Source organism: Thamnophis elegans, chromosome 12 (assembly GCF_009769535.1).
Source record: "Thamnophis elegans isolate rThaEle1 chromosome 12, rThaEle1.pri, whole genome shotgun sequence".
In the NCBI taxonomy this organism is placed as follows: domain Eukaryota; kingdom Metazoa; phylum Chordata; class Lepidosauria; order Squamata; family Colubridae; genus Thamnophis; species Thamnophis elegans.
The window spans coordinates 639,199-650,941 of record NC_045552.1 but is presented as its reverse complement, the minus strand read 5'-3'; the positions used below and the strand labels follow the sequence as shown (position 1 = coordinate 650,941).

Sequence of the window (11,743 nt, the reverse complement as noted above, 5' to 3'; positions counted from 1 at the left end):
CGGCTCTTCTCACCCGAATAGTGGAGAGGAAACTCCGGCTTTGGCCCTCCGCTGCACCGTCCGCGCCCCGGTTCCTCCTCCTCCCCCTCCTCTCCAGCAGCCGCTCCGGGGTGAAGCAGCGGGCGGGAGAAGAGCCGCAGCGGCGGCGGGGCGCCTGGGGGAGCCGGCAGCGAACGGGTTAAGCGGCTCCCCGCCCCGAGAGGCTGGCTCCGGAGAAGGCGCCGCGCCGAGAAAGTCTCCGAGCAGCCGCCGCCGTTCACTCCGGGCTGAGCTGGGTGGCGAGCGGAGGTCCCGATGGAAGCCGGGCAAGATGCCTCGCCGGCCGCGTGAGCGCCTGTCCCGCGTCCCCTTCGGAGCGCCGCCGCTCGGGAGAAGCCCCCCGACCCCGCCGGTGGAGGAGGAGGAGGAGGCGGCGGCGGCAGCGGCGACGACCTTCCCGGGAAAGTCTCAAGCGTGAGCTTCCGCCGCTCGGGACACGGAGGGACGAGGGGGCGGGAATGGGGTCCGTCGCTTGGCGGAGGAGGAGGGGGGGGCGAATGAAGGGAAGCCCTTCCAGGCTCTGAGCGTGGACCAACTGCTTTCCCTTCACCACCTGAAAGCTGCCGGGGGTTTGGAGATCAGGCTATTTGGGGAGGGGGCTTCTTTCTCTCGCAACAGTCCTGAGATGCAGGGGGGGCTGTTGCCCTGGGATCCAGTAACCCCGTGCCCAGTGGGGGGCTGGGGGAGAGCCTTCCCCTCCCCCAAAGGACTTCCCGGATCCTGCCTGAATAAACGCGCAGGGGGATCCTGAGCCCCAGCCTGCCAGGCAGCCTTTTGCCCGCTGCCCAGGTAAGAACTCCAGCTTGGCTTGCTTGGCACGGGGAAAGCGCCTTGGCAGGGGAAAGACACTCTGTGTATTCCCAGAGGCTGCCTGCAAAAGATTCCAGATGCACCAGCAGTCTTTTTCAGGCGGCTGGGGAGGGGTGGGCATTGGCAAGGGTGGAGGGCACACAAGACCTCTCTGGCCAGAGGGAAGACCCCCCCCCCCTTAGTCTATGTTGCTGAAGGGTTTCAACTTTGGCAACTTTAAGACTTGTGGGCTTTGACTCCCAGAATCCCCCCCCCCAGCACAGCCTGCTGGGAGTTGAAGCCCACAAGTCTTAAAGTTGCCAAAGTTGGAGCTCCCCCCCCCCACCTCATCCGCACCAGGCAGGAAAGAAGCGGCAACTGGCCGAGGGTGGTTTTTGGGTGGCCCAAGAGGAGCCCTCTGCTGGGCTCTCTGGGGAGCCTGGCTACCTGGGGCTCCCAGCCCTCTGAGAGCCCCCCAAGAGAAGGGCACGAGGGAGACGCCCCACGGGGGGTGAGGGGGTTCAGTCCCCCCTTGACTTTGGATTCCCTTAACCTCTGACCACCAAGGCGGAAGCTGGACCCAGCCCCCGCTCTGGTTCTCGGTCCCCCTCCAGCACCCAGACTGACCAGCCCATGGGGCTCCCGCAGGCCTGCCTGGACCCCCAACCCTCATCAGGAAGCTCCTTCCCAGGTCAGGAAACGGGGGGGGGGGTTCCAGCCAAGGAGAAGAGGCACACGCCAGGCAACCCCCCAAGTGGGCGACTTTTCCTTGTGGCTCTTCCCCCCCCCAACTGGCCGTGGGTCAAGAGAGACTTCCTCCCGGACTCCCCAGGTCATCCTGGGGAAAACGCAGGGAGGGGAAACGGGATGTTTCCAGCAGAAGCGGCAGCAGCAGGAAGGCAGCCCCCCTCTTCCTCTTCCCCTCCGACCCTCCTGAATGCATTTCTATTTTCATCTTGACTGATTTGCTGCGCAGATAACAAAATTGTGCTGATAACCTCAACAGATAATGGAGTTTCTGGCGATAATGGAATCAGCCCAAATGCAATTTTGAAGTCACAGGGCACCTGGTGGGTGGGAGCCGAGCAGCCGTCTCTTCCTGCCTGGTTCCAGCCGTGCCGTCTCCCCTGCCACATGCCTGCCGGCAACGGACACCTGCACCGCTTTCTCCTTCTCTGCCAACCTGGCTTTGGGGCGAAGGGGACGGAGGGGGGGAGCCTTGCTGGCTCTTCCTTGGCTTCTCAGACCACCAACTGGGCTGGAGCCTGGTGTCAAAGAGTGCATCCAAGTTCCTTTAAGCCACAGGGGGCTTCAAGTGTGGCCACTTTAAGACTTGTGGACTTCAACTCCCAGAATTCTCCGTCCAGGGCATACTGGCTTCAGGGGTTCTGGGAGTAGAAGTCCGCAAGTCTTAAAAGTGGCCAAGTTTGGTGACCGCCCCCCTCCTTCTGCCTCTCTTTGGGGGCCTTCTGTAGCCTCCATTCCAAGCGGTGTTTGGGTTGTTTTATCTTTCTAGGAAAGTTTTACCTGTTAGCGCTACCTGACTGATGATTTATTTACCATTTGAACTTACTTACGTATTTCGTATTGTGTTTATACTTGACCTTTCCAAAATATGATATAACCTGATGGATGAGGCTTTTATCTGGAGAAACAGGCTGGGCAAGGACTTAATGCTAATAATCCTTTTTGATAGTAATAATAAGAGAGCAGTTAGGGGATCTAACAGGAGACGCCGAGGCTTCCAAAACACGGCAGAGACGCAACCGGAAGGGCTGCATAATCGTTTTAGCTGCAAAGGGCAGATTAGCTGTCCGAGTGACCCGGGTGCAGGATTAAAGCTCTCCTCACCCCAATGGTGGCTATTTGTGTGTTTCTGATTGATCTTCTGGCGTGGCTCCAGGGCTCAAGGCTGCACATCTCTCCTCCGACTGCCTCCCCAGCAGTATCCCCGAGAAGGAGTTGCCCTGTGGCTTCCAGGCTGCCCATATTTTAGCTGAAATCAATTAAAACTCCATGAAGCTGGCAATGGCTGGAGATCATGGCCGGACCCTCAGTGTTCACAGTTAACTTGAGGGATCTAACGGAGGACTAGCACTGATGTGGTTGCCTAGTTGGGCGATGAAACGCCTGCAAGAAAACCGCCAAGCTCAGAGAGCACCAGGAACCCCTCGTGTCAATATTCTGCTTTATGGTTAACTTGGTTACTGTATTAGCCCACTTGCTGGACATGCCTTGTAAGTGGATCATGGACTGACTGGCTCAGAGACTTCAGCGGCCACGCACAAACATCTAACTGTGGTTAAGGCTAAGGAAGCCCAGCGTTTTGCACACTGTCACTCAGCTTGAACAGACAGGGGCAAACCTGTGGTGTGAATGTTTGCTGAAGGCAAAATGTGGCCCACAACCTCGAGCACAGGCCTGGGGGCAATGGGTGCGTGCCCCCTTCAGGGCCTTGGGTTCAGCCGGAAGAGGAACGCTGCCTCCACTCGCTCCCCTGCATGGAGTAGGGAGGCCTGTAGCAACGCTTGGCCACCTTCATGCACTCGGACGGTCTGGATCTCTAAAGATAACCTTATTTGAGTTGACCAAGTTCAGGAAAACTATTTTGCACAGAGCCGGAGTTTCGAACGGGTTCATCTGAAATCCTCCCTCCCTCCCCGATGGAAGAGGAAGGGGGCCTAAACGGCTGAAACTCCCAGGCAGGAACCATTCGCCCGTCGAGTAAGGAAGGCAGGTCATCCAGCCCTCCCCCCCCTCCCCACAAGAGGAGCCCCAGCCGGCCTGGGCCCACGGTCAAGCTGGGGCCTGCAGGAAGGCCCAGACGTGGTTATTTAGCCAGACCGTAGATTAGCCGGGAGCTGCTCGTCACACCCACCCAAACACCTCCGGGGATGAAAAGCCCTGACGCAGGGAACTGGCGGCTTGCCGGGGATTGTGGGGTCTGGGGAAGGGAGAGCAGCACACACACCCCGCCTGCTTCCTTGCTCCTGCCCGTCGGTCTCTTGGCTCCTCTCCCCGTGGCCCCTGCAGAGTTTCTCTGCTCCAAAGGCCCCAATAAAACCGATTCAGAACTGACTGTCCCGATGAATTCCAACGTGAGCTCACACTGTGCCTAATTTTGAAGCTGAAAATACGCTTTCTTCCCTTCCCCGAGAGCCTCTTAAGAGCTGCTTCAGAAACGGATCTCTACCTTCTGCGAGGGTTTTTAATGCATTTCTGCATTTCCATCCAGTTATTGCAGACACCAAAGTTCTCTGCCAAACATTTTCTCCCACCTGGGCCGAGGAGAGAAAGAGAGCCTTGAAAGCAGACCAGCCTCCCAGGGAAAACTCCCCAGCTGTAGTTGGTGCCCTCTGACCCAAGATGGGCCATCATCCCCATCTCTCTGATGAAGCAGCAGCAAAGCCCCACAGCACACCTTCCCCCCCCCCACCCCCAAATCCTGGGCACACACTGCTGAGACCCCAGGGGAACGTTTGGGTCCTTCTCTCGGCCTCAGAAACACCTGCATTTCTGGACTATAAATAGGAAGATGGCAGAGTAATCGAATTGGGGGCCGAGCACTGACTGGCAGGTGGAGGGCAGAGAGAGGGAGGAGGGCACTCCCCAGGGCCTTCCAGCGTTGCAAAGTAGCCTCCACGGGCTTAGGGGGTCTCTCTCCCCCAAAGGAGAGCCCTCCCTCTCCATGTCCAGAGATAAAGCCCTTCAGTTATTCCGTGCACAGAGGCCCCCAGCATCCAGGTGGGCTCTCCTCTACAGCAGAGAAAGCGCTGGAAGGGACCGAAGGAGTCCGGCCCCCGGCTCAACGAGGCCACTCCTGACAAGTGGCTATCCGGCCTCTTCTTGAAAGCCGCCACTGATGGAGCCCCCACAACCTGTGGAGGGAAGCTGTCCCACTGGTGAATTGTCCTTGCGGTTAGGAAATTCCTCCTTAGTTCCAGGTTCCTTCCCTCCTTGAAAGGTTTCCACCTGTTGCTTCTTGTCCTGCCTTCAGGGATTGACTAGATTGACTCCTCTTCTTTGGGGCAGCCCCTCAGATATTGGAAGATGCTATCATGTCACCCCCCTGGTCCTTCTTTGCACCTGACTGGCCCTGAAAGCGTTCTTCATCCGTTTTAGCCTCCTGTCCCCTAAACATCTTTGTTCCTCTTCTCTGTCCTTTCAACATCTCTGATTCTCCCTTCTCCTCCGCCAGTGTTTTCCACTCACTTCCCCCCCCCCAAAAAACATCCACTGGTTGGAAGAAGCTGCCTGGGAGGAACCCAGCATGTTTAATAGGGCAGAAAACGCCCAGGATTACCGTCTGGGCGCCTAGGAACAGAGGAAGCTCCTGTCTTGGCTGCGTTTTATTTCTGACTCTCCAGGAACTGAGCTGGCTTTCTCAGTCCACTTTCTCCTCCTGCTTCCACTGCAGACCTACCGGTCTCAGACGTGGACACGGAAAGAGGACAATCTCCAAGGGGAATGAATTCATAAAACCCATATTGCATTTTTACAAGACTCTTAGCTCGAAGGGTTTTTTTTTTAATCATCGTATTATTTCCTGTTGAATTTGCAAAACACCCTGAATCACAGAGTAAACGGAGGGTTTGCGGGTGTTGAGGCTCCTCGGAGAAGCTGAGCAACTAAGGAAGTGGTTGGTTATCAGCTGAAGTGTGTCACGCAACCACACCAGCCTTCGTGTCCCTCCAGAGAAGCCACCAGGCGTTCAAGAAAAGCACCAGGCGGCTGCTTTCTGGGCATCCACGGGGCTCCAACCTTGGCGACTTGTGGACTTCAACTCCCAGAATCCCCCAGCCAGCACAGATTCTGGGAGTTGAAGTCCACAAGCCTTAAAGTTGCCGAGGCTGGAAAACCCTCATTTCACTATTCTGCAGAATTGTGCAGACATTCTCCACTCATCTTCCTCCTCCTCGTGCACGGACACTGCGAGGCCCCCCCATAGGCTCCTCTGCCTCCTGGCCAGCGTCTGCACCGGGAGTCTCCCATCGCTCTGAGCTGGCCGCCTTTTCTCCAGCAAGCAAGAGATCCCCTTTTGTGTTCTCATTTCCTAGCTTGAATTTCTGCTCTGCCTCCGAGGAGCAGCGACCAAAGAATTTATTCCAGGCATTGAACATTTGTAAGGGTGGCAGGTCTGGGCCAAGGCTGCCCACCGTTCCTTTCGGGCATCAGAGGCCACCTGCCAGCTGCTTCGCCTGTTCAGTAGCAGCTGGGAAGCGTGGCCCGGAATTGGAGTCCTAATCCCATTTGGGCCAGTAATGGAAGGAGACCATGTCCTCGAGGAGGGAGAGGGCTCCTCTCTGCCCCCTTCCCTTCCTCCCCTTGCCCTGCCTCTAGGGCAGCCCCCCTGCTACAGCCGGGTGGGGCTCCTGGCGTACGTGCTGAGCTGGGATTTTACTCATGGTTAAGAAGCTGCTGCAGCTTCTCTCTTTAAATCGGGTGGGTGGAATTAACCCCACGATGTTGACTCCCCGGCTCAACCCTCCGAAGGACGACTGTCCTGCCGGAAGATGCTCCGTATGCAGCTCGCTCTCAAGACCACAACGGAGTCCAAAAATTTTGTTGCTAAACAAAACACTTGTTTTGTCCCATCTTGCGACCTTTCTTGCCAGAGTTGTTAAGTGAATCGCTGCAGCTGTTGAGTCACGGGGTTGTTAAGCGAATCTGGCTTTCCCATTGACTTTGCTTGTCAAAAGGTCGCAACAGGGGATCGCGTGACCCCGGGATGTTGCAATTGTCATAGTATGAGTCAGGAGGATGCGGCAATGGTCCCAAGTGGGACTTTCCACTTTTTCCTCTGCCGCTGCAACTTCAAATAGTGACAGAAGGAAGAGTTGCAAGGAGGATCCGTCTGTTCAGAAGGTCTGCCTGATGCCAGTGGGTGTGCGGACAGTTTTAAGGGGGAAGCAGGACTCTCTCTTTGCACACCTGTCTTGTCCCGGTTTAGGGAGATCTCTACCCTCACCACGTAGGCGTCCTGGGTCAACCAACCGTGGTGGAGGCCTTCAGCCACCTGGTTGCACAATCATAGCGTCTTCCTTAGGGCTGGGATCTGCCCCCCCCCCCTCCACAAGCACCCCAGGAGAATGATTAACTCCCTTGCTTAGCTTCTCCTCCGCTTCATGGTGGCTCAGAGCAAGCAGGGCCAGGGTGGCTGATGCTAGGGATCGACTCCTGGGTTTCAGCCTCTCCTCCAAGGTGCTGCTGTGTAGCAGCATAACATAGGTGGAAGGGGACCTTGGAGGTCTTCTAGACCAGCCCCCTGCTCAAGCAGGAAGATCTATTGCCATTCCAGACAAAGGGCTGTCCGATCTGACGGAGCCCCCACTTCTGAAGGCGAGTTGTTCCACTGATTAATCCACAGAATTGGAAGGGACCTGGGAGGTCTCCTAATCCAAGATCCTTGATCCAGGGTGTCCAGCTGGGAATTTTACGCTATGCTGGCTGGGGAATTCTGGGAACCGAAGTCCACAAGTCTTAAAGTTCCCAGGTTGGACACCCTTATCCTACACCCTATGGCTGTCCAGTCTCTGCTTGAAGACTTCCAGTGGATAATGCTGGGTTCTCACCTGGATGTGCCCACAAGAAGCCTTTGCCCGCTCGGGGCCCCCTCCGTCTGACCTCTGGAGATGGCTGTTCCTCCGGGGGGGGGGGGGCATGAAAGGGTCTCCCAAAGGCAGGCTCTCTCTTTCCAGCAGCTGACCTGCTGAGGGAAGTGAACCCCCTCCTCCTTCTTCTTCAAAAGAGAAATGGTTTTGAGGACCGATTGGGTTTTTCCCGGATTTGGAAAAGGGGAGGAAAATCCTTTGTCTCTTCCTTCCTCCGGTGTCGTATCTCCACCCAGAATCCATGGCTTTTGCCCCTAATTGCCATTCTTCCTTGCACGAGGGCCCGCCCCTTCCCAGTATGCTCACTGGGACCCTGAACCCCATGCTGCTCTCTTCTCAACGCCCATGGGGCTTTACGGAACAGAAAAGAATTCGTACGACAACACCCTTGGCTGGCTGTGGGTCATGGAATCTGGAGCAAGCTGATGGAGAGCACATTAACAAAATAACAGAGCTGGGAGGGACCTTGGAGGTCTTCTAGTCCAACCCTCTGCTCGAGCAGGAGACCCTCTACCATTCCAGCCTCTTCTTAAAAGGCTCCAGTGTTGGAGCAGCCATTTCTGGAGGCAAATTGTCCCACTGGTGAATTGTTTTAACTTTCAGAAAATGTCTCCTTAGTTCTAGGTCGCTTCTGTCCTTGATTAGTTTCCATCCGTCACTTCTTGTGGGATCTGTCTTTTTCCCAAGAACCCCCCCCCCCCTCCGTTTTCACTTTGGTGGAGATTTAACTTCTCTGCCAGAGTCTCGTCAAAGTGCATTAAAGGACCTGCACCACATCCAAGCAACCTCCATCTTGTTCCTCGTTTGCTGTCAACAGGATGAAGCTCTATTTACCCCCCGTCCGACAACATCACTGGGGAGAGCAGCACGGCTGAAGGGCGAGAGAGAGCTGGGGCCCAGGGACCGTGGCAGGTGTGACTGGGAACTGCCCATCTTTTAATTTGGGAAGAGGCAGAGCGCATGGTTCTCCTTCCCACATCCTGGCTGGCCCGGCAGGAGCCTTGCTGTAGCTGCACCAGGCTGTCTTCTACCTTCTCCTCTGCCCTTTGGAGCCCGGCAGGGGGGCTTCTTAGCAGGGAAGGGGGTCCTCGTGACCTTCAGTTCCAGCCAGAAGGATTAAGCTTCCCCAAAAGGTCAACATTAATTTTTCAGGAGTCTTTTCTGCAGAGAGTCCGCCTGCCCTTCCTTGAGAAGTAGCTGAGTGGCAGCAGCCTCAACGCTTAAGAGCTCCTTAGACACAAAGCCCCCTAGGATGGAGGGGCTGCCCACACGGAGGCAGATCTCAGCTGCGCCCTTGGGCACCGTCTGCAGGGAGCAGGGAGACGGCCGACTTTGGGGGAACCCAGCAGTACCGAGCCTGCCGCTGGCTTCTGCCTGGATCAGTGCGCAGTTACACAAGACCCAACACCCTGACGGATTCCCCCTCTGCCCTTTCCCACTTTTAAAGCTCTAAGCCAGTGTTTCTCAACCTTGGCAACTTGAAGATGTCCGGACTTCAACTCCCAGAATTCCCCAGTAAGCCGCCCGGAGTCCTCCAGGATTGGGCGGTACAGAAATTCAATAAATGAAATGAGTGTTGGGGCCTGGGTGACCCACCAGTGCTGGTTTCCTTCGTTTTCAGGCCAGCGATCCGGAGGGAAGGAGGGAGGTGCTTTCCGGGGCAGTGACAGGACGAGGGCCTGTTTGTGTGTTGCAGTAAAAATAGGGAAGAGCCTTGAGAGACTTCAGCCTCGGACAATGACCCCCCTATTCCCAGGCGCTCCGGAGGCCCCACCGGCTCTTTCCCTGCCCTGAGGAGGAGGAGGAGGAGGAGGACTTCTTGGCTTCCCAGCTCTCGTCAGAAGCTGCACAGCCCTTTTCAAGGGCCTGTGTGCATGTATGGAGCATCAGGAATTCATGTTCCACCAGGAGACCCTGAGGATGTGTCTACCTTCAGAAGGGAACCTAGGCAGCTCCAGGCTGAACTGTGGGGTCCTTGGTGCACTCATGTAGACGTTTCATTACCTTACTGGGGAACATCATCAGTGCTAAAAGGGGTGGGGAGGAGCGTGGTGGGGTCCTTGGTGCTCGCTGAGCTTGCAGATGTTCCATGACAGGGCAAGCTATGGTACACCAACAGGGAACAAACTCCATAGTTACTAGCATGGATTATGTTACCTAGTTGGGTAATGAGACGTCTGCAAGGGAACCACCCAGCTCGGAGAGCACTGAGGACCCCGGACGCTCAGCCTTCGGAGAAGAGAAGGGAGGGGATACTCGTGAGTAAGAACACGCATCCCAAATAAAGATGAGCTTCCCTCAGAGGGGACCAATTTGATGGTGGATCCAAGCGGACAAGGGGGGCTGTCAGGTGTCCTGGGGGGGGGGGGGGGTTGCAGTCTGTGTTGAGATGCTGAGCAGCCATTTGCCAGAAAAAGTTTCAGTTTTCGTTCCCGCACTGAACAAGCGAGAGCTGGACTCGATGGCTCCTCGCGATAGAAATTATGATTATTTTAAGGCTCAACATCCAGGAAAGCGGCATATGTTTTCCTTGTACAAGCCCGTCCCCTGGCACCGTTCCCACCGTCTCTGCTCTCTGGCCCAGGGAGCGTCTCTGTGGCCGATGCTCCGAACGGAGCCACGCCGTGTGGCTTTGCCACGAAAGGCAGAAAGCATCAACCCATCTCTCTTTCCCTTCCCCAGATCTGAACAGCCAGCAGAGGCCACCCGTGGAGATCGGAGGGATGGCAGCGGGCGCACGGGCACCTAGAGGGCGATGATGGAGACCTCTCTTCATGGCACCTGCAGGAACCTCCTTTCAGCAGCCTGCGTGGTTCTGTGGAGACAGCGCGCCCAGCCACACAAACTCCTGCTGTGAGCTAGGATCCGGGCAGGCGGCCCCCCTCCCTCCCACCCCCAGGATGTGCAACACGAGCCAAGCCAGCTGGAGCTGCCCTGTGGACTCCAGGGTGGACCACCTCTTCCCCCCCACCTTGTACATCATCGTCATCACCCTGGGGCTGCCCACCAACTGCATGGCGCTCTGGGCGGCCTACCTGCAGGTCCGGCAGAAGAATGAGCTGGGCGTCTACCTGATGAACCTCTCCATCGCGGACCTGCTCTACATCGCCACGCTGCCCCTCTGGATCGACTACTTCCTCCACTACGACAACTGGATCCACGGGCAGGAATCCTGCAAGCTCTTCGGCTTCATCTTCTACACCAACATTTACATCAGCATCGCCTTCCTCTGCTGCATCTCGGTGGACCGCTACCTGGCCGTGGCCCACCCGCTGCGCTTCGCCAGGTTCCGGAGGGTCAAGACGGCGGTGGCCGTCAGCGCGGTGGTGTGGACCATCGAGATCGGGGCCAACTCCGCCCCGCTGTTCCACGACGAGCTCTTCCACGACCGCTACAACCACACCTTCTGCTTCGAGAAGTACCCCATGGAGGAGTGGGTGGCCTGGATGAACCTCTACCGGGTCTTCTTGGGCTTCCTCTTCCCCTGGGTGCTGATGCTCTTCTCCTACCAGGGCATCCTGCGGGCCGTGCGCGGCAACGTCTCCACCGAGAAGCAGGAGAAGGCGAAGATCAAGCGCCTGGCGCTCAGCCTGATCGCCATCCTGCTCTTCTGCTTCGCCCCCTACCACCTCATCCTGCTCTCCCGCAGCACCGTCTACCTGAGCAAGCCGGGCGACTGCAGCTTTGAGGAGAAGATCTTTGTGGCTTATCACTCCTCCCTGGCCTTCACCAGCTTGAACTGCGTGGCCGACCCCATCCTCTACTGCTTCGCCAACGAAGGCGCCCGGAGCGATGTGGCCAAAGCCCTCTCCACCTTGGTGCGCTTCCTCACCAGCTCCAAGCCCCAGGAGATGGCCAGCGCCTCGCTCACCCTCGACACCCCTCTGTCCACCAAGAAGAGCATCTTCTGCCGGCAGCCCCCGGCCCTCCGGCTGCCCCCCTCCTCGCAGGCCGGCGGGTTGGGGATGGGAGACGAGGATCTCCACATGAAGATCCTGACTTTTAACCGGTGACTGTTCCCGGGGAAGCAGCCGGTCTTCCCCAGGATTCTTTAAGGGCCAGTAATAACATTACGACTATTTAAAAACAGCCGTGTGTCTGAGCACGTTTCTGTCATATGTTCCACAGATAAGAATACCTGGCATTCATCTAACACTTCCAAGCACGCAAACCACTTCACACGCATTTCTTTATCGTCCACACTACAGCAAGGAGAGCAAGTGTCCCTCATATTGTCATGCGGCACAGCAGCCGCTCATCACTGAGGCCCTGTTGTATCATATAAAGATAGGGCCCAGGGATAC

General features: G+C 56.8%; 1 protein-coding gene across 1 annotated transcript; it reads left to right on the top strand.

Annotated features, from left to right (window-relative positions):
* Positions 1-272: 272 nt before the first annotated feature.
* On the top strand, positions 273-11,486 carry GPR4 (G protein-coupled receptor 4). The gene is made up of 2 exons (XM_032228225.1): positions 273-453; positions 10,122-11,486. Exon 2 carries the CDS (start codon positions 10,214-10,216, stop codon positions 11,450-11,452), a length of 1,239 nt encoding a protein of 412 aa, XP_032084116.1. The 5' UTR covers positions 273-453; positions 10,122-10,213; the 3' UTR covers positions 11,453-11,486.
* The last annotated feature ends 257 nt before the right edge of the window (positions 11,487-11,743 follow it).